This window comes from Procambarus clarkii, chromosome 46 (assembly GCF_040958095.1).
Source record: "Procambarus clarkii isolate CNS0578487 chromosome 46, FALCON_Pclarkii_2.0, whole genome shotgun sequence".
Lineage (NCBI taxonomy): Eukaryota > Metazoa > Arthropoda > Malacostraca > Decapoda > Cambaridae > Procambarus > Procambarus clarkii.
Window position 1 is genome coordinate 35755455 of NC_091195.1, and position 22623 is coordinate 35778077.

The 22623-nt window shown below is 44.3% G+C and overlaps 1 protein-coding gene and 1 long non-coding RNA gene across 2 annotated transcripts in view; both read left to right on the forward strand.

The window, feature by feature from the left end:
• LOC138350682 (uncharacterized) overlaps positions 1–21519 on the forward strand; it is a 515002-nt gene extending 493483 nt beyond the window's left edge. Inside the window, exon 2 of the long non-coding RNA XR_011222213.1 lies at positions 20335–21519. This is a non-coding gene — a long non-coding RNA (uncharacterized lncRNA). The remainder of the gene's footprint in view (positions 1–20334) is intronic.
• On the forward strand, positions 10949–21519 carry LOC138350681 (uncharacterized). The gene is made up of 3 exons (XM_069301915.1): positions 10949–12593; positions 14242–14481; positions 18957–21519. The coding sequence occupies exons 1-3, from the start codon at positions 10955–10957 to the stop codon at positions 19118–19120; spliced, it is 2043 nt and encodes a 680-aa protein (XP_069158016.1). The 5' UTR covers positions 10949–10954; the 3' UTR covers positions 19121–21519.
• Positions 21520–22623: the final 1104 nt, after the last annotated feature.

The following is a 22623-nucleotide window of genomic DNA, read 5'->3' on the forward strand; positions in this document are numbered from 1 at the left end:
TCCTCATGAAGATGTCCACAGTTGTTCCGGCAATATTTCTTATGCTCGCTTGGAGGGTGTTGAACAACCGTGGACCTCTGATGTTTATACAGTGTTCTCTGGTTGTGCCTATGGCACCCCCCTGCTCTTCACTGGTTCTATTCTGCATTTTTCTTCCATATCGTTCACTCCAGTACATTGTTATTTTACTGTGTAGTTGCAACCCATCCCCCAAGTTTATTGTTTAGTCACGGGAGACATCTCCCGTCACGCAGGGTGCGATCGCACCTCCACAGATCTCCAGTATCATCTATTGATACTGGTAATGGCTCAGAGAGGGCTTCCACTTACGGGCTATTCATGGCCGTGCCACCTTTTGGGTGGCTTAATCTTCATCAATCATCAATCAATCAATCTATTGTTTAGTGGCCAGTATTATTCAGTTTATTGGCCAGTGCGTTGGCATCAGTTCTCATTGACGAACGAGCAAAAATTAGAAGGATTTAAATCGTAATTTAAATAGTTATCTCATCCCTTCTTTCCTTTGAATGTCAGTGACTGTGCTTCTGCTATGCTTAATTGCCTCAAAAGCTGCCAATTTTCATGACACCTTAAATTATAAAGGCAAAATTTGTGCTGAATATACAAGTATAAGCAAAATTGACTGAGTATCCGCAAAAATTAAGAAAAGAAAACAGCACACCCGTTACATTAAAGAAAACGAAATCATCGTTTCGGGGAGAATATTCTAGGGAGGCCAGCCGGTAATTGTAACAGCCCGATAAGTGCAATTATGTACTAAATACGTAAGTATGAAAATGTACTTATTACACTTAGTATTAAAACGTACTGTCTATTCGGAGGATGGGTTGGTAGATTTGGTACTTGGCCCTCCAGTATCATCCATGTGTGTATTATTTGATATCTCTCTCGTCTTCTTTCTAGTGAGTACATTTGGAGAGCTTTGAGACGATCCTAATAATTTAGATGATTTATTGCTTCTATGTATGCCGTATATGTTCTCTGTATTCCCTCTATTTCAGCAATCTCTCCTGCTCTGAAGTGGAAGTTAGTACTGAGCAGTACTCAATATGGGACAGTACAAGTGATTTATTAGTACAACCATTGTGATGGGATCCCAGGATTTGAAAGTTTTCGTAATCCATCCGATCATTTTTCTGGCTGACGCAATATTTGCTTGATTATGCTCCCTAAACGTTAGGTCGTCAGACATCATTATTCCCAAATCCTTTACATGCTGCTTTCCTACTATGGGCACATTTGATTATATTTTGTACCCTGTATTATGTTTCAGGTCCACATTTTTACCGTACCTGAGTACTTGGAATTTATCACTGCTAAAATCATGTTATTTTCTGTTGCCCAGTCAAAAACTTTATTAATATAGGCTTTAAGTTTTTCAGTGTCTTCAGCCGAGGTAATTTTCATGTTGATTTTTGTGTCATCTACAAAGGATGATACGAAGCTGTGACTTGTATCTCTGTCTATATCTGATATGAAAATAAGGAAAAGCAGTGGTGCAAGGACTGTACCCTGAGGTACCAAGCTTTTAACTGCACTTGGACTAGATTTTATATGATTGACTGTTACTCGTTGAGTTCTGTTTGACAGAAAACTGAGTATCCAGCGTCCTACTTTACCGGTTATTCCATTGACCTAATTTTGTGTATTATCACTCCATGGTCACATTTATCGAAAGCCTTTGCGAAGTCAGTGTATACCACATCAACATTCTGTTTTTCTGCTAATGCCTCAGTGACTTTGTCGTAGTGATCAAGTAGCTGTGTGAGGCACGATCTTCCCGCTCGAAATCCATGTTGGCCTGGGTTGTGAAGGTCATTGGTCTCCATGAAATTGGTGACCTGACTCCTAATCACTTTCTCAAATACTTTTATTATGTGGGACGTTAGTGCAACTGGTCTATAGTTATTTGCCATTTGCCAATGCTTTGCTCCCTCCCTTGTGTAGAGGGGCTATGTCTGCTACTTTCAGTTCAGCTGGTATTTCCCCCATGTCCAAGCTCTTCCTCCACACTATACTGAGTGCCTGTGCTACTTGCGCCTTGCATTTCTTTATAAATATTGAATTCCATGAATCTGGACCCGGAGCTGAGTGCATGGGCATGGTTTTCAATTTATCTTTCAAAATCTAGTATGCTCGTGTTGATATCAATTATATTTATAGGGGTTTGGATATCACGCATAAAGAAATTGTCTGGATCTTCCACTTTCATGTAGTTTATTGGAGTGCTAAACATGTCCTCATACTGTTTTTTAGGATTTCACTAATTTCTTTGTCATCCTCCGAGTATGAACCTTCACTCGTAAGAATATGTCGAATACTGACAGTGGTTTTTGCTTTTGATTTCGCATGTATGAAGAAGTAATTTGAATTTTTCTTAATTTCCTGAATTGCTTTCTGTTCTAACTGCCTTTCTTCAGTGTGATATGAGTATTTCAATTTCCACTCGTTTTCTTCAATCTCCCTATTTAAATTATTCCTTCTTTGATGGGAAAGTTGTGTCTGCTTAAGCATTTCCGTAATTTTTTTTTCCTTCTTTTATAGTGTCGTCTGCGTTGTCTTTCTACGTTGGACCTCTTTCTGGCTTTCCTCAAAGGAACATGTTTCAGACTTGATACGCTTCCGAAGTCAGTTTTTCAATTCCTTCTGTAGGACTTGTATTACTTACAACAGTTTTCCCATGGAAATGTTTGTAAGTTCCCTGTTTATTTTCTCCCAGTCTATCCTTTTATTATTAAAACTGAATTTACTGAATAACCCCTTATACCTTATCTAATTGTACGTAGGCTTAGTCCAGCAGTTAAGAACAAGGATGATCACACCAAAAAATCCTCGTGGTTGAGGATACATCAACACCATGTACTGGTGTGCCAAGTGATTGTTATTACTTCTTCTTCTTCCATTTCACCTGTCGAAAGGCACTCACGATAGAGTCAGGAATCCAAATATATGACAGTTGTATCAGAGGAATATATTGATAGTTTAAATAAAGAGATGAGAATATTACTCACTAAGATCGTATCTCAGGTTCTAACCGGAAATGATCCTAAATCTAAATATTAAAGGCCTCTAATAAGCTAGATAATATAAGAATAAGAAATGACTCCTCTCTTGAGTAGACATATTTGCATGTTGATAACAGAAGCACTTTACTTCCTTTACCCAGCTGTCCAAGGGAGAATTCTAGGAGCTAAATTTGGTCCTGCGACTGTTGTTAAAAATGGCTGTCTACTGTGGCCTCCCTCCCACTTACGCATCCCTTGTTCTCCAGATGCATCAAGAAGTGGTTAGAGAGTGCCTACATTTAATATATTTTGATGCTAATAATTAAGTTGGTTCAAGGGAAAGGGTTTTTATGATATTAACAGTGTCGTGACCACTGTATTAAGGATAATTCCCAACAGAATTAGCTGGTGAATCTAATAACGGCATATGGCAATGATATCCCGTTTTCTTCCTTGGAAAATACCACTGTGCTACATTTTTTATGGATTAAATTGGTATTACAATAAAGCAGCAATATTATCCGCCCATTGTATTGAATATTAGTAAATGGTGTCGGGTTTTCCGACAACTGTTGACTAACTCAATAGCTACTAACGGAGGTACTTGGCAGTGTTCCTGTAGCCTTCAACTGTTGACCAACAATAGTTATCAATAGTGGTACTCGGCAGTGTTCCTGTAGCCTTCGATTGTTGACTAACCAACAGTTACCAATGGTGGTACTCGGCAGTGTTCCTATAGCCTTCAACTGTACACTAACCAATGGTGGTAACTAAAAGTGTTCCTTTAGCCTTCAACTCTTGTCTAACGACCAGTTATCTTCCTCTCAATCACTTCCTCTCAGACTCCCACGTAACACTGAGTCTTATCAATGTGAACTAAGATTCGATACGAGAGCACACACTGTTCTCCCTTGCCGGTTATTTGAGATTCCACCTTTATCGCTGCTGTCTATGAAATCACGTCTTTCTCTTTCACAGGTACTTCACACTGCTATTATTATCCATACGAGCACCCATGGTCTAGGCTTGTCCTTGAACCGTTGCTGGTGTCGGAAATTAATAACCTTCCAATAAGAAGTTGATGAACACTTTGACACCTGTATTACAAAGTGAGTCGGATCTGAAATAGTACTGGTGTTCAGGTAAACTGTTACTCTGAGAACTTAGAACTACGAGGCCTGCCTTAGAGCTCGGAAAGCAGTCTCTCTCCTCTTTGAGAGTCCAGTACTGAATGAATGCCTTGGGCGCCTCGAAAGCCCTCCAGCATTGTTTGATGTCATAAACCTGTTGTCCAGTCACATGCATAGGCCTTCCCGCATTTTCTGTAAACCCATCCTGATAGGCAGCGGCACATTGCTGCCAATGACGTCATGTTTAGTTCCAGGGCGTCTCACCAGAAGACGACACTGCGTCTGAGAGGTGTGGGAGTGAGTGGGTTGTGGTCAGCTTCCAACTGTTTAAGAGGGAAGGGACCCTGTCTCCCCCCCCCCACTACCAAGCTGTAGCAAAAATCTCTCATATTGTCTAAGGGAACCTTGCACCTGGAACTGTGGCTTTGTATTCTCCATTGCAACGGATCCAGACGACTCTTTGACTCTTTATGTGAAGATGAATCCACAGACATCCAGCGTGACACACTTTGGATATAGAATAACAAAGTTGTGTCGTGCAAGCAATCATCTTATGCTCTAAAAGATCTATCTCTCACACATCAATATTCATATTCTGCTCCTGTGAGAAATATTTCTTGGCTCTTCACCTACTTCAGCTTATTTTTTTACATTTACTTCTGCTTAAACTTTTACATGTTCTTGAGGCTTAGTTTTTACATCTACTTAAGCTTAGCTTTTTACATCTACTAGAAAGTACAGTGACCACAACACAGCAGTTGCAACATCAGGATCTGAGGGTTGCTATAAGAATTCAACCAACTACGAGCCACTTAGTTTGATGAAAGGGAGCAGTAGAGCAACAGAAATGCACTGACATCGCATCAGGCTTGGATACCCATGTGCATGGGAAATAGGCTTACAGGTTCCGGAAAATGAGAGAAAATGTCAACACTGTGGAGAAATACCCGACAGACCACTAGAACATTATCTAACACAGTGCACAGTTACAAACCCATTAAGATTTCAACTTAGATTCAACAGAGCAGAAGAAGTTGTTAAACATATATGGTAAAATCTTACTGAAGCGACCATACGAGTCATAAATACTCATACTCCGCCCAAGTAAAACAGAAACAAGCAACACTTAGTGGGCCAGCCAGAGGCTTAGGGCCCGCCCAGTGGGCCAGCCAGAGGCTTAGGGCCCGTGCAGGAATATCCCTGCAAAAAAAAAAAAAATCTACTAGAGTTTAAGTTTTATTTCTGCTTATGATATTTAACATCTACTTGACCTTAACATTTTACATCTACTTGATCTTAACTTTTTACATCTACTTGATCTTAACATTTTACATCTACTTGTTCTTAACATTTTACATCTACATGATCTTAACATTTTACATCTACTTGATCTTAACATTTTACATCTACATGATCTTAAAATTTTACATCTACTTGATCTTAACATTTTACATCTACATGATCTTAACATTTTACATCTACTTGATCTTAACATTTTACATCTACTTGATCTTAACATTTTACATCTACATGATCTTAAAATTTTACATCTACTTGATCTTAACATTTTACATCTACTTGATCTTAACATTTTACATCTACTTGATCTTAACATTTTACATCTACTTGATCTGAACATTTTACATCTACATGATTTTAAAATTTTACATCTACTTGATCTTAACATTTTACATCTACTTGATCTTAACATTTTACATCTACTTGATCTTAACATTTTACATCTACTTGTTCTTAACACTTTACATCTACTTGATCTGAACATTTTACATCTACATGATTTTAAAATTTTACATCTACTTGATCTTAACATTTTACATCTACTTGATCTTAGCATTTTACATCTACTTGATCTTAACTTTTTACATCTACTTGATCTTAACATTTTACATCTACTTGATCTTAACATTTTACATCTACTTGATCTTAACATTTTACATCTACTTGATCTTAACACTTTGATGCGCACGGCGATATGGACTTTTGGTACCCCCTCATGCGCTCAGCGTTTCGGGTGACCGAGCGGCAACACTGAAAAGTGCATACTCTTTTCGCTGTCCTGACCTTAATTTTCGATGTACTGATTTCATTTTTGTACCAAAGTGTTCGCAATAGAATGATCTATAAGAAGATATAAGAACATATGTATATGTCACCAAAGCATGAATTAAATCACACAAAAAGCTGAAGAACTACATCGATCACTAGCCATGAGCCCCAAACAGCGACGAAATGTTTCCATTCTTTTCAAGGTTGTCAACTCCACACTTGTCCTACAGAGTTAAATTTAGTATCACTGTGATCGCAATTAAATTCCCTACAAGGACATATGCATATAAATATAGAACCATGATTGCGGCCCACACCAAGAGTGTGTGAAGTGGGCGATTACCCTCGCCTAGTCAACAATACAATAGTTTTTCCACTAAGTTACAATACAATGCCGTTCTCCCAAATAGGCCATGTGCCTATATTAACATTTTACATCTACTTGATCTTAACATTTTACATCTACTAGAGATCTACTTGTTACATATAGTTAATAACACCAGGACACACCAACGTCAGAGTATATTGTCCGATTATTTCCTAGGAAAGGAAGGGAATTATCAGGGGAAAAAGCCAAGCCATTATCACTATTTAGCTCTTGGAAAGGATCAGGAAAAGGATTTAGGATGGGACGGGAGAGGGGGGTGAAAGGGATGGAAATAAAACTGTTGTAACTGAACAAAGTGTAGTGGTCCAACGCCAGTGTCACCTTATTTATCCCACCCCCCCCCCCCCACAAACACACTTCGCCAGCGTTCATCCATTGCCCTCCCACACCTGGCCAGTGTCCACCCTACCTGCCCTTCCACACCTGGCCAGTGTCCACCCTACCTTCCCTTCCACACCTGGCCAGTGTCCACCCTACCTTCCCTCCCACACCTGGCCAGTGTCCACCCTACCTGCCCTCCCACACCTGGCCAGTGTTCACCCTACCTGCCCTCCCACACCTGGCCAGTGTCCACCCTACCTGCCCTCCCACACCTGGCCAGTGTCCACCCTACCTGCCCTCCCACACCTGGCCAGTGTTCACCCTACCTACCCTTCCACACCTGGCCAGTGTCCACCCTACCTGCCTTCCCACACCTGGTCAGTGTTCACCCTACCTGCCCTCCCACACCTCGCCAGTGTTCACCCTACCTGCCCTCCCACACCTCGCCAGTGTTCACCCTACCTGCCCTCCCACACCTCGCCAGTGTTCACCCTACCTGCCCTCCCACACCTCGCCAGTGTTCACCCTACCTGCCCTCCCACACCTCGCCAGTGTTCACCCTACCTGCCCTCCCACACCTTGCCAGTGTTCACCCTACCTGCCCTCCCACACCTGGCCAGTGTTCACCCTACCTGCCCTCCCACACCTCGCCAGTGTTCACCCTACCTGCCCTCCCACACCTGGCCAGTGATCACCCTACCTGCCCTCCCACACCTGGCCAGTGTTCACCCTACCTGCCCTCCCACACCTGGCCAGTGTTCACCCTACCTGCCCTCCCACACCTGGCCAGTGTTCACCCTACCTGCCCTCCCACACCTGGCCAGTGTTCACCCTACCTGCCCTTCCACACCTCGCCAGGTTCACCCTACCTGCCCTCCCACACCTCGCCAGTGTTCACCCTACCTTCCCTTCCACACCTCGCCAGTGTTCACCCTACCTTCCCTCCCACACCTCGCCAGGTTCACCCTACCTTCCCTTCCACACCTCGCCAGTGTTCACCCTACCTTCCCTTCCACACCTGGCCAGTGTTCACCCTACCTGCCCTCCCACACCTGGCCAGTGTTCACCCTACCTGCCCTTCCACACCTCGCCAGGTTCACCCTACCTGCCCTCCCACACCTCGCCAGTGTTCACCCTACCTTCCCTCCCCCACCTGGCCAGTGTTCACCCTACCTGCCCTTCCACACCTCGCCAGGTTCACCCTACCTGCCCTCCCACACCTCGCCAGTGTTCACCCTACCTTCCCTTCCACACCTCGCCAGGTTCACCCTACCTGCCCTCCCACACCTCGCCAGTGTTCACCCTACCTGCCCTTCCACACCTCGCCAGTGTTCACCCTACCTTCCCTCCCACACCTCGCCAGTGTTCACCCTACCTTCCCTTCCACACCTCGCCAGGTTCACCCTACCTGCCCTCCCACACCTCGCCAGTGTTCACCCTACCTGCCCTTCCACACCTCGCTAGTGTCCACCCTTCCTGCCCTCCTCCAGCTCGTCAGTGTTAACCCTTACCTCTTCCCTGTTAACCCATTTTCTTACCTCTTTCTCCCCCCATCATCCCACTCCCATTGGTGTCCCACTTCCAGTGGTTGTTACCCTCATTCCCCTCGTCACCTCTTTTGTCAAAAAAATTTATTTCCACTGAAAACTCTAGGTGGAGCACACGAAATATATCCCAATTGACCCAATAGAAATCGGACGTGGTCTCTGTAAATGGTAATATTTCTTGAAGTTTTTAACTTAGGCCAACCCCGGATCAGCCTATGTCCGTCCCATATCCCATACCATTTCCCCTGCAAAGTTGGCTGCTGCTGGCGCCAAGTATCTGGCCTCCAACCTTGGACACACGGACAAACACACATTCTCTCTTAACGATGTAAGTTAGATAGTTTTAATGAGACTCGTGACCTGTGGTTGTGGTTTCTAGCTCTAGAATTTCATCAAAGTCAAATCAAAATGAAGGTTGGATATGTAATATTAATTAGATTTATTTAGAATTATTGTTTGTGAAATAATTCCCATACAAAAAGCTGTTGGTTTATGGTAAATTGTAGCTATAAATTTTTGATCTTGGAGGATGACAGCAGTGTCCAGGAAGGAAATTGTTAGTTATACTTAATTCTGAATTCCAGGAAAGATTGTCTGCTCCGTTATATGCTGCAGGTTAGTTAGATATTCTATATTCTCGACTAAGAAAATATATAATAAATTATAAACACCATATTGTTGGCTTCATCATATTGTCGAAGACACAGATGTCAATTTTGAACATTATAATAGGCTAATATGGCTGCAGAAGTGAACAATCTCCGCACCGTTCAATTTCCACATGAGGAAGTGAGCCCCCTTCAAACACCATAACCCAGAAGCCAACACGACAATGATTACACGACTTATATTAAAATATAAACTAGTTTTATGATATAAAACAAAACAGAAACGATGAGGCATAACTCAAATATCAATTTATTATTGGTTTTCACTCAGAAAACCTATTTCTATCACTATTTAAGAAAAACAACTTGTGTTGATAAAATTAATTTTGTATGTTTTGTATTTCCAGGTGACGGAAACCCGACGAACTTTTAAAGACAGATGAAAATCATAGAAAGTCTTTATTAATATAAAAACTAGGACATAAATAACTTCATATTATTTACTAGTACTAAATAACTTGAAAACCAAATTAACTAAAATAACCAATAAAACTGGGAAGCAATAATGCTCATATCGACCAGGGATAAAGTCGCGACTCAGTTATTATCTGGCTTCCTGGAATGTGATTAAATGTGTATTGTATATAAACAATTAGAGAATAATTTTTTGGTAATGAGTAAATTGTGTGGAAACTTTAATTAAATATCTCGCTCATATATGAATTGTGTAATAAAGCCGGACACAATTCACGTCAGTAAATTATGTTGTCAACTTTTAACTCACATGGTTAATGTTTTAGTAATAGAAACCTACCATTGGTCTCTGACTACTGTTGTTAAACTTGACCAACGTAGTGTAAAGAGTGAACCATAAAGCCCAATATGTCCTCCACAATGTCAGTAGATTTTAACAGAATGCGGTATGAACTAGCTGTGACTAAGGCAGGACTAGACGCGCTAGCAAGTGTGTTTATGTGGTCGTACCGGGGCACCTTCCCAGTAGTGACTTACCTCACTCAGGACTTGGGGTACACCAATGCTCAGTACAGGCGTGTCTTCAATGCTCCCCAGAGGGATAAACTCGAAGCTTCCTCTGACGCGGCAACTTTTGACATCACCCTGTTGTATAAACTCCTGCAACGTGTGTGTGGTCTGGCTGAGATGAATGACCCCACGTGGACCACTCCAGGGCCTCAGGGACCATCACTTGAACACCTCATTTACAAGCTGAAGGAACATCGAAACACGTTGTCCCATGATAATGTGATAACGGAGCAAGACCTGAAGAATAAGCTGACGGATCTCACTGACTTAATGACAAATATGTTGATTAAGGCTGGCAACAAGTGGAGGATAGACCGCCAGGATGTGGACCAGGCGAGCAGAGTTGCCACAGAGTATATTGATGGACTGCGAGCAAAGATCAGAGAGCCGCTGGATCCCTCAGAGGTGGACTATTTAGCTCAGCTCCACCAAGATATTAAGGTGTTCAAAAGCCACATCACAGAAGAGGTTAAGCAGATGAGCAAGCAGGAACTAACGGACGGGTATAAACTGCTGTACCAGATTGTTCCCGCACCCTGGCTCCACCTCAACATTAACTACAACCCAAGTCTTGCTTTTACTCGACTACGACTCCTTGAAGATCCCGTCATAGGGGCAAGACCCTCCCACGCTGCCAAGGGTCAGGATATAAACTATGAAGACATCTTGAGTAAGAGACGAGAGGACGAAAGCGTCCCTCAATGTGTCCTCCTGACGGGGGAAGGTGGTATGGGCAAGACAACTTTACTCAAGCTCATCCTCGAGAAGTGGGTAAAGGACCCTGCTACCATATGTCACCTGGGCACTGTGGACCTCGTTTTCTATGTACAGTGCAGGGACCTCACATCTTAATACCTTCGATGATCTCCTCCGCCAGTTGCTGCCTCAAACACTTAGTGATTCTGACGCTGACTTCCAGCTGTTTAAGGAGATAATCTTGAACTTAAATATATTAGTCCTGATTGACGGCTACGACGAGGTCAACGACCATTCAGGAAGGCTGGTGAAGGAGCTGTTGCACCTGCCTGGCAAGGATGTGAGGTTGGTGATAACCACACGGCCGGGGTGGGACCAACAACTGTCACAGCTCGTCCCACACACCAGACCTCGCTGCAACATCCTCGTCTTGGGCATCACTCCAGAACGTCGCGTGCAGTTCGCCAAGAGAACCATCAAGGTGCTGGTGGAGGAAGAGAGCCAACGGAGTGTCATCATAAGGAGGTTTACCCAGCAGCTGGAGCAGATGAGTGAGTTCCTGGGTGAGTACCTCAACACTCCACTCACCTTGACCTTGTTGGCGCTGCTGTGTGTCGAGGCTCCAGAAGAATTTAACAACCTCACCACAAACACTCAAGTCTACGAGAAGATTCATGACTTCATAACCAGTAAACTGGTGTCCAGACTCACAGACAAAAATGTTACTCACTCTAAAGGAAAATGTGACCAGTTTCTGTTGTTCTTTGAAGAGATTAGTTTAAGAGGGATCCAGAGGCAGGAGTACGACCTTCGGCCGAAGACGGAAGCGGAGATTAGGGAGAAGTGTGACACTCTGGGACTGCCGCAGGAGGAGGTCTTGTCCAACTATTTCACAAGAACCAGCTACCGTCGGGGCCTCAATGTGGTGTGGGTGTTTGGCTATTTTCACGCCAGGTACCAGGAGTATTGTGCCAGCAGGGGGCTGGTCGCTCTCTTGTTGAAGGCTGAGCAAGAACGAGGTGATCCAGCATCACACCGTGTGTCAGGGGAAAGCTCTATAATCATTGACCTCTTGGTGGATGTTGTACGTAAGGGAAAACGCTCCTTGGGAGATCACCTGAGAGAGTCAAAGTTTAATATTAGCGACGTGCAACAAGAGTTTAGGAAGTGCCCCAGATGGTGGCACTTTTTAGTCAGCACTACCGGGGTGCTGTGTGCCCGGAGAGTAGAGGACAGGTTCATTACTCACATAATTGACCTGTGCGAGATGGTTACACATGAGCCTGACGATCTGTTGAAGCATGTAGCAGAGTCCCGCGGGAGTGAGCACGTCATCCAAGCCGTGTGTGAGAAGCTGCGTACAGAACAAGAGTGGAGAATAGTGAATGTTGACTCGTGGGTTGTCCTGCCGCTTGTTCTTAAGAAGGTGACACCTAAGAAAATTTACCTAATCATATACTTTCCATTCCAACTAAAGCAGTGTCTGTCTACACTGTCAGTGCTGGCAAAAATGAAGGTAACCATATCCTTAGATCTTTACGATAGTTTAGACAGCAAAGAGATTAGTGTAATAACAAAACATTATTTGAAGAAGCTGACAGCCCCCGGCAGTAAGTGTACCTTAGAGGAGTTTGCTGGTGACTTGTCTGAGGCAGCCATACCCCTCCTGCCTCCCACCCTCAAGAGCCTCCGCCTGCGCCTCACACTACAGCAACTGACCGTCCTCATCCGTCACCTGCCTCACCTTCCTCACCTGCAGCGTCTTGGTAAATATTCATATTTTCCACCATAATTTTTAGGGTTATTTATTAATACCAAAATTACGCAAAGGGCTTCATTCGTCATGTTTAATATAGTAATTCAGATTTACATTGTTTACATATATGTTTACAACCTTATAGACGAAAGATTCCTTATATTGTTTACAAACATAACACCATAAGGGAGACAAACACCTTATATAGTTTACAAATATATTCATCTTATGGACGACAAACACCTTATATTGTTTACAAATATAGTCACCTTAAGAGCGACAAACACCTTATATTGTTTACAAATATAGTCACCTTAAGAGCGACAAACACCTGATATTGTTTACAAATATAGTCACCTAAAGAGCGACAAACACCTTATATTGTTTCAAATTTAGTCACCTTAAGAGCGACAAACACCTTACATTGTTTACAAATATAGTCACCTTAAGGGCGACAAACACCTTATATTGTTTACAAATATAGTCACCTTAAGGGTGACAAACCTTCTACTTTGATTACAAATATAGACTTATTAAGGGCGACTACTCCATGAATAATAAATTTTCGAAACATTCCGCTGCTGTATATATTCTTGTGCATAAATAATTTCATGAAGTATTTAGCGACGCCATACTTTTGGTTCAGATGACTTACCACTTTGACTTTGACTCGTGTTACAGATCTCCTTTCACTGTGACCTAATTCCTGTTCAGGATGACCTTTCACTGTGACCTAATTCCTGTTCAGGATGACCTTTCACTGTGACCTAATTCCTGTTCAGGATGACCTTTCACTGTGACCTAATTCCTGTTCAGGATGACCTTTCACTGTGACCTAATTCCTGTTCAAGATGACCTTTCACTGTGACCTAATTCCTGTTCAGGATGACCTTTCACTGTGACCTAATTCCTGTTCAGGATGACCTTTCACTGTGACCTAATTCCTGTTCAGGATGACCTTTCACTGTGACCTAATTCCTGTTCAGGATGACCTTTCACTGTGACCTAATTCCTGTCCAAGATGACCTTTCACTGTGACCTAATTCCTGTTTAAGATGACCTTTCACTGTGACCTAATTCCTGTTTAAGATGACCTTTCACTGTGACCTAATTCCTGTTTAAGATGACCTTTCACTGTGACCTTGATCCCTTGGTTAATTAGACCTTCTGTAACTTTGATAATTAATTCAGGTGACCCATCTATCCCTGTGACCTTGATACTTGGTCCAGATGACCTTTCACTGTGACCTTGACTTAGTTTATATGACCTTCTAATGAGACCTTGACCATTGATAAAGATGACCATGACTGTGACCTTGACCATGACACAGATGACCTTGACCATTGATACAGATAAACTTGACAATTGATACAGGTAACCTTGACTGTGACCTTGACAATTGATACAGATAACCTTGACTGTGACCTTGACAATTGATACAGATGACCTTGACTGTGACCATTGATACAGATGACCTTGACCGTGGCTTTTAAAAGCTATTAATACATAGTTTAGATACTATAAATACTGTCTAAAATACGGACTTGTCATCAGGTAATAAACCCAGCAGTAAGGTGAGTGGATGGCTCAGTATGTCTTGTTATATCTTAGAACATACCAGTAACGACAGTGACTGTATCTCAGTGTATGTCTTCAGACATTGACCTGGACGACACGAGCTACGTGGACCCGGACACCCTGGACGCCACGGGCTACGTGGACCCAGACACCCTGGACACTCTGCCGTGCCAGGGAAGGGAGCTCGACCTGACCATCAGGCGGCGCCTCACTGATGACGGCCCCGCCATAGACTGGTGCTGCCACCTGGTGGCTCAGCTGTGTCCTCCCTCAAGAGGACGGTATAGTCGCCTGTACTTCCCTAACACGCGTCTCACCAGTACGTATTGACTACATTTTAACACGTAACTCAGTTGTTTAATTCACAGTGCTTCCAGTAGTTTCAAAAATATTTTTGCATTAAAAGTCATGAATTAGAGAACTTATAATGCTTCTTGAGTAACTTTGAGCACCGTTTAGCGACCAAGAATATTCATTAAGCAAGCTTCACTGCTTATAAGATAACACTGATCAATATTTAGCCCAACATTGTCTTGCTTAATACAAGCTAGATTTACTTGATATAAGTTTTCTTTGGCATGAGTGTGTGACATAGACAGGTGTGGGTGGGGAGAGTAGCCAGGTGTGGGCTTTAGTGTTCCCTCTCATGTGCAGGTGTGGGTCGGGAGAGTAGCCAGGTGTGGGCTTTAATGTTCCCTCTCATGTGCAGGTGTGGGTCGGGAGAGTAGCCAGGTGTGGGCTTCCGTGTTCCCTCTCATGTGCAAGTGTTAGGTGGAGAGTTACCAGGTGTATGCTTCAGTTTTCCCTCTCATCTGCAGGTGTGGGTGGGTAAAGTAGTCAGGTGTGAAGGAGACAGGTGTTGGTTTACTGTTCCGTCTTATCTACAAGTGGGCGCTGGCAGTGGTCCCAGTTGTAGAATTCAGTATTTACTCTGAGATGCAGGTTTGGATGAGGAGAATATGCTGGTGTGGCGCTTCTTCTGCAGGTGTGGGTAGGGAGAGTAGCCAGGTGTGGGCTTCCGTGTTCCCTCTCATCTACAGGTGTGGGTCGGGAGAGTAGCCAGGTGTGACAACGTTTGTTTTCATGCATTAGCTACGTTATTGTGTGGTTGTAAATAAGTTGCCACAACTTACTGCACAACTTTGGCTAAACAATTTTGAGACCGTGTCGCAACCTTAAATGTTGCATAAAAATCGTTTTCCTGATTGATGGAATATATTTAAAAAATTAGAAATATATTAAAAATATATTTCTACATATTCTAGAAATAAAATTGAAGCATAATAAAAGGTAGTTTAAAAATATTTTATTCATTACTTTCACTTAATGGAGAATCCATGGTAGTGGTGGTGGAATTGTTGCTGGGTTGTGGTTGGTGGCAGTGGTGGTAGGTTGTGATTGGTGGCAGTGGTGGATGATGTTTATTGTTGGTGGTAGTGGTTGGTTCTAGTGGTGGTTAATAGTTGTGGTTGGTGGTGGTGGTGGTTGATTGCTGTGGTTGGTAATTGTGGTGGCTGATGGTTGTGATTAGTGATAGTGGTGGTTATTATTAATGGTGGTTGAGGTTGTGGTGGTTTATGGTATCTGGCTCTGCTCCACAACCCTCCTCCACATCTGCACCACTACCCTCCTCCACCTCTGCACCACTACCCTCCTCCTCTGCACCACTACCCTCCTCCACCTCTGCACCACTACCCTCCTCCTCTGCACCACTACCCTCCTCCTCCTCTGCTCCACTACCCTCCTCCACCTCTGCACCACTACCCTCCTCCTCTGCACCACTACCCTCCTCCACCTCTGCTCCACTACCCTCCTCCACCTCTGCACCACTACCCTCCTCCTCCTCTGCACTACTACCCTCCTCTGCAGCACCACTACCCACCTCCTCTGAACCATTACCCTCCTCCTCTGCTCCACTACCCTCCTTCTCCTCTGCACCACTACCCTCCTCCTCCTCCTCTGCACCACTTCCTTCCTCCTTTGCAACACTACCCTCCTCCTCCTCTGCACCACTACCCCCTCCTCGGCACCACTAGCCTCCTCCTCTGCACCACTTCCTTCCTCCTCGGCACCACTACCCTCCTCTAACTCCTCCTCCTCTGCACCACTACCCTCCCTCTCCTCCTCCTTTGCACCACTACCCACCTCCTCTGCACCACTACCCTCCTCCTCTGCACCACTACCCTCCTCCTATGCACCACTACCCTCCTCCTCCTCCTCTGCACCACTACCCTCCTCCTATTCTGCACCACTACCCTCCTCCTCCTCTGCACCACTATCCTCCTCTAACTCCTCCTCCTCTGCACCACTACCCTCCCTCTCCTCCTCCTCTGCATTACTACCCTCCTCCTCTGCACCACTACCCTCCTCCTCTGCACCACTACCCTCCTATTCTGCACCACTACCCTCCTCCTCCTCTGCACCACTATCCTCCTCCTCATCAGCACCACTTCCCTCCCCCTCTGCACCACTACCCTCCTCCTCTGCACAATACCCTCCACGTCCTCTGCACCACAACCCCCGTCCTCTGCACCACTATCCTCCTCCTCCTCCTCTGCACCACTACCCTCCTCCTCCTCCTCTGCACCACTACCCTCCTCCTCCTCCTCTGCACCACTACTCTCCTCATTCTCTGCACCACTACCCCCCACCTCCTCTTCTGCACCACTACGCTATTCCTTCTCTTCACCACTATCCTCCTCCTCTGCAACAATATTCTCTTCATTCTTTGCACCACTACCCTCCTCCTCCTCTGCACTACTACCCTCCTCCCCTGAACCACTACCCTCCTCTGCACCACTACCCTCCTCCTCTGCACCCCTACCCTCCTCCTCAGCACCACTAGCCTCCTCCTCCTCTGGACCTCTACTCTCCTCCTCCTCTGTACCACTACCCTCCCCCTCCTTTGCACCACTACCCTCCCCCTCCTCTGCAACACAACCTTCCTCCTCTGCACCACTAATCTCCTCTTTCTCCTCTGCACCAATACCCTCCACCTCCTCTGCACCACTACAATCCTCCTCCTCTGCAATACTACCCTCCTCCTCTGCACCACTACACTCCTCTTTCTCTGCACCACTACCCTTCTCCTCTGCACCACTACCCTCCTCCTCTGCACCACTACCCTAATCCTCTGCACCACAACCCTCCTCCTCCTCTGCACCACTACCCTCCTTCTCTGCACCACTACCCTCCTCCTCCTCTGCACAACTACCCTCCTCCTCTGCACCACTACCCTCATCCTCCTCTGATCCACTACCCTCCTCCTCCTCTGCACCACTACCCTCCTCCCCCTCTGAACCACTACCCTCCTCCTCCTCAGCCCCACAACCCTCCTCCTCCTCCTCTGCACCACTACCCTCCTCCTCTGCACCACTACCCTCATCCTCCTCTGCACCACTACCATCCTCCTCCTCTGCACCACTACCCTCATCTTGCTCTACACCACTATCCTCCTCTTCCTCTGCACCACTACCCTCCCCTACTCCTCTGCACCACTACCTTCCTCCTCTGTTCCACTACCTTCCTCCTCCTCTGCACCACTACCCTCCTTCTCCTCTGCACCACAACCCTCCTCCTCCTCCTCCTCCTCCTCTGCACCACTACCCTTTTCCTCTGCACCACTACCCACCTCGTCCTCTGCACCACTATCATCCTCTTCTGTTCCACTACCCTCCTCATCCTCTTAACCACTACCTTCCTCCTCTGCACCACTACCCTCTTCCTCCTCTGCACCATTACCCTCCTTCTCTTCACCACTACCCTCCCCCTACTCTGCACCACTACCCTCCCCTTACTCTGCACCACTACCCTCCTCTTCCTCTTCACCACTAACCTCCTCCTCCTCTGCACCACTACCCTTCTCCTCCTCTGCATCACTACCCTCCCCCTCCTCTGCATCACTACCCTCCTCCTTCTGTGCACCACTACCCTCCACCTCCTCTGCACCACTATCCTCCTCCTCCTCCTCTGCACCACTACCCTCCTCCTCCTCTGCACCACTACCCTCTTCCTCCTCTGCACCACTACCCTCCACCTCCTCTGCACCACTACCCTCCTCCTCCTCCTCTGCACCACTACCCTCCTCCTCTGCACCACTACCCTTCTCTTCCTCTGCATCACTACCCTCCTCCTCCTGTGCACCATTACCCTCCTCCTGCTCTGTACTACTATCCTCCTCCTCCTCCTCTGCACCACTACCCTCCTCCTCCTCTGCACCACTACCCTCTTCCTCCTCCTCTGTACCACTACTCTCATCCTCCTCTGCACCACTGCCCTCCTCCTCCTCTGCACCACTACCCTCCTCCTCCTCTGCACCACTACCCTCATCCTCCTCCTCTGTACCACTACTCTCATCCTCCTCTGCACCACTGCCCTCCTCCTCCTCTGCACCACTACCCTCCTCCTCTGCACCACTACCCTCCATCTCCTCTGCACCACTACCCTCCTCCTCCTCCTCCTTAAGAGATGGGTGTGAGGAGTAGCCAGGTGTGGGTTTCAGTGTTCCCTTTCATCTGCAGGTGTAGGTGGGGAGAGTTGCCAGGTGTGGGCTTCAGAGTTCCCTCTCATCTGCAGGTGTAGGTGGGGAGAGTAGCCAGGTGTGGGCTTCAATCTTCCTCTCATCTGCAGGTGTGGGTGTGGAGAGTTGCCAGGTTTGAGCTTCAATGTTCCCTCTCATCTGTAGGTTTGGATGGGGAGAGTTGCCAGGTGTGGGCTTCAGTGTTCCCTCTCATCTACAGGTGTGGGTGTGGAGAGTTGCCAGGTGTGGGCTTCAATGTTCCCTCTCATCTACAGGTGTGGGTGGTAAGAGACTCCTGCGAGGGCTTCACCGGAGGGGCGTCACAGGCCGTGAACTTAAGATTGACCTTGCGATTTCGATGATGTTTAACGGGAACAATAAGTGCCTCCAAGAGCTCGGTGCGTCGCTTAACAATTTTAATAATGTTTGTATATGGTAGATTGTTGAGACCTGCCTCAAGAGACCAATAATGTACAAGGACACATCTACGAGGAGCTGGTTGTTGAGACCAGCCTCACGAGACCAATAATGTACAAGGACACATCTACGAGGAGCTGGTTGTTGAGACCTGCCTCACGAGACCAATAATATACAAGGACACATCTACGAGGAGCTGGTTGTTGAGACCAGCCTCACGAGACCAATAATGTACAAGGAAACATCTACGAGGAGCTGGTTGTTGCTGAGAATTTTGGTATGCTGGTGGTATGAATGAGTTTTAGTATGCTGGAGGTATGAATGAGTTTTAGTATGCTGGAGGTATGAATGAGTTTTAGTATGCTGGAGGTATGAATGAGTTTTAGTATGCTGGAGGTATGAATGAGTTTTAGTATGCTGGAGGTATGAATGAGTTTTAGTATGCTGGTGGTATGAATGAGTTTTAGTATGCTGGTGGTATGAATGAGTTTTAGTATGCTGGTGGTATGAATGAGTTTTAGTATGCTGGAGGTATGAATGAGTTTTAGTGTGCTGGAGGTATGAATGAGTTTTAGTATGCTGGAGGTATGAATGAGTTTTGGTATGCTGGAGGTATGAATGAGTTTTAGTATGCTGGAGGTATGAATGAGTTTTGGTATGCTGGTGGTATGAATGAGTTTTAGTATGCTGGTGGTATGAATGAGTTTTGGCATGCTGGTGGTATGAATGAGTTTTAGTATGCTGGAGGTATGAATGAGTTTTAGTATGCTGGTGGTATGAATGAGTTTTAGTATGCTGGTGGTATGAATTAGTATTAGAATGTTAGTAGGATGAATGAATTTTGGTATGCTGATGGAATGATTGAGTTTTTGTATGCATTGTATGAATGTATTTTAGTATGCTGGAGGTATAAATAAGCATTTGTATGCAGATTTTATTAATACGTTCAGAAATGCATATTGCATGAATAACTGATTTTGATATACTGATTTTATGAATAAGTTTTGGCATGTAATTTATATATTGGCATTTTCTACACTTTATATCGATATGATTTTCTTTACTATTGTTTATTGGATCAATATTATTAGTTTTAGCTGTTTATTTTTAAGGGATTTTAGTTATTTTGACATTTTAGGAATTTTAGGCATTGAGAATTTGTCTTACTTTTAGTCTGTCTTAACCTTATTATCCTCAAGATCAAGCAGGAGCATATATACACCTGTGTTATTGTAGGTTGCTTAATGTACAACTTAATACAGTAAGTTGCCTACTGTAACTTACAATAATGCATTAAGCAGTTTATTGTATATGTACTTTAATATTATCAGTATCCGATTGTAAACTTGTTCTACTACAGTAGCTAGCCTTTTTAGGAACTTTCTTTATTACAGCAAGTAGCGTACTGTACAAGTACTTTAATATAGTATGCAGTATACTGTTCAAGTTGTTTAATACAGTAAGTGTCCTTCTGCTCACTTAAATGTACAATTTCTTTAGTAAAGAAACTACCAAGAATCTGCCTTTAAAGGAGAAATTGAGTATAACCTTGGATTGTCAATGAGAAGTCTGAGAGCAATAGTACACCAAGAACTTCAACAAAATCTTGTAGATCTGAAGCAAAGTGAAATCGACACCAGTAATTCCATCTATCATCATACTATCATGCAAGAGGAGCCACACATCTATGGTTCATCCAATAAAATCAGCAGACATCTAGATGTTACTACTGCTCGGTTTAGACTCGATTATAAGTATCTCTGGGAACACTCATTATCTGCTGATGTAGACCTGACCAAATGTAAACTGTGTCAATAAAATTATTCGCACACCCTCCGTCACTATGTGATGGAGTGCGAAAAGATACGTGAATTCAGAGACAATTCTATAAAAATGTTCTAAAGATGAGTAAATGTTTCATTCAAAATAATCTGCTGCCAGAGATTTTGGCCAAATATCCCCAGTTTGCTAACTGTAGGTAGTAACTAAGAGTTATTGTAACCTATCCACCGGTGCCCACTGGATGGGGGGCGGTGTGCAGGACAAACATATCAATTGTGACACTAGCTCTCCACATATGTCAGTTGCTTAAGTTAGAAACTGTACTTGTGGTCGATCTCGAACCCATTGTTGATGTGACGACTTATACTGAATTTTGTAACTAGCTCATCAAGATTGTAACTTGCTTAGCTAAATGAATTGTGGGGTTCAGTCCCTGAGCCCATTATGTGCCTCTGTAACCCTTTCCACTACCGCCCACAAGATGGGTATGGGGTGCATAATAATTGAACTAAACTGTACACCTCCTTTGATACTGTAAGTAGTACTGTACTACGCTTTTAATAGTTCAGTACTGCAAGTATTAAAGTAAATACATGCATTATCGGAAATAAAGTAACATATAAGTTTAAACAATATAAACACTTTTATTTTCACTCATTCTCTGAGGCCTATTATTTGGAGGTATTAACTTGCTAGTGGTATATGATATGACTTTTTCAACAGAAACAGTAAGACAAATCCGAGTGGTAAACGTTGTCAATGGTCCTCAGGACTCTGGCCTGAGACCTGTCTTGTTTACCGTATATATAAACCATGTTGATACAACACTCAAGTGCAACATTACCATAGTTGTCAATGGTCCTCAGGACTCTGGCCTGAGACCTGTCTTGTTTACCGTATATATAAACCATGTTGATACAACACTCAAGTGCAACATTACCTAGTTTCCGATGATACAAAAATGTTGATAGAAATAAATTAAGAAAAACTTAAAATCGTTGCAAGATAACTTAGGCTTTTAAAATTTAACAAAAGATTTGCATATGATGATCGATACTGTCTATGCAAAGTTTAATATTACTTTGACTTTTCTTTAAGTGACTGGAGAGGAAAGTCTTATTTAAAAAAAAAATCATTGAAGATGACCTAACTAGTTACATCTGAGGGTATAAGACTCAGTGATTGTGACAACCTTTCCTGACATTTTCCTGTCATAGACACCGTCACTATACCTCACTGTCGAACTGTTGCTGCTGACAGTGAGAACAGTACCCAACCTTATAACATTTAAACTGGGAAAAAGTCACCATTGCTGACCTGGAAAAACTTCGAGTGTCTGTTTAACAGAAAATTTTATAATATTCATATATCAATCATTGTTTAAATATTAATATGAAATTACGCAATTCACGTTAAAATTGGTGATAGTTGAATAGCTTTGTTAGTGTAACGCATGTCGGCCTGGTTGAGCGGTGCTATGGGCGCTTCGTAGGGCATGTGAAGTGATTGGGTTATGGGGTGTGGGGGGGGGGGATACAAGTGCGCCTCAATATGGGAGAGCAGATGTCTGGCGTGTGTAGGAAGGGCTCGGGTTGGTTCCCCCAGCGGGAGGAAGATACGCCATTGGCGGTCTTTGATTGGATATACACACAGCGAGCAAGCTGCAGCCGGCTAGACAGCCTGTCATCCAGTTAGACAGCCAGTCAAGCCAGCCAGTTAGACAGCCAGTCAAGCCAGCCAGTT

Excerpts from the sequence above, each read along its gene's own strand:
- LOC138350681 (XM_069301915.1), top strand. The coding sequence starts at position 10,955 with ATGTACAGTGCAGGGACCTCACATCTTAATACCTTCGATGATCTCCTC. Across the intron at positions 12,594-14,241 it reads TCCTCACCTGCAGCGTCTTG|ACATTGACCTGGACGACACG; the intron begins GTAAATATTCAT and ends GTATGTCTTCAG. Across the intron at positions 14,482-18,956 it reads CCCTAACACGCGTCTCACCA|GTGTGGGTGGTAAGAGACTC; the intron begins GTACGTATTGAC and ends TCTCATCTACAG.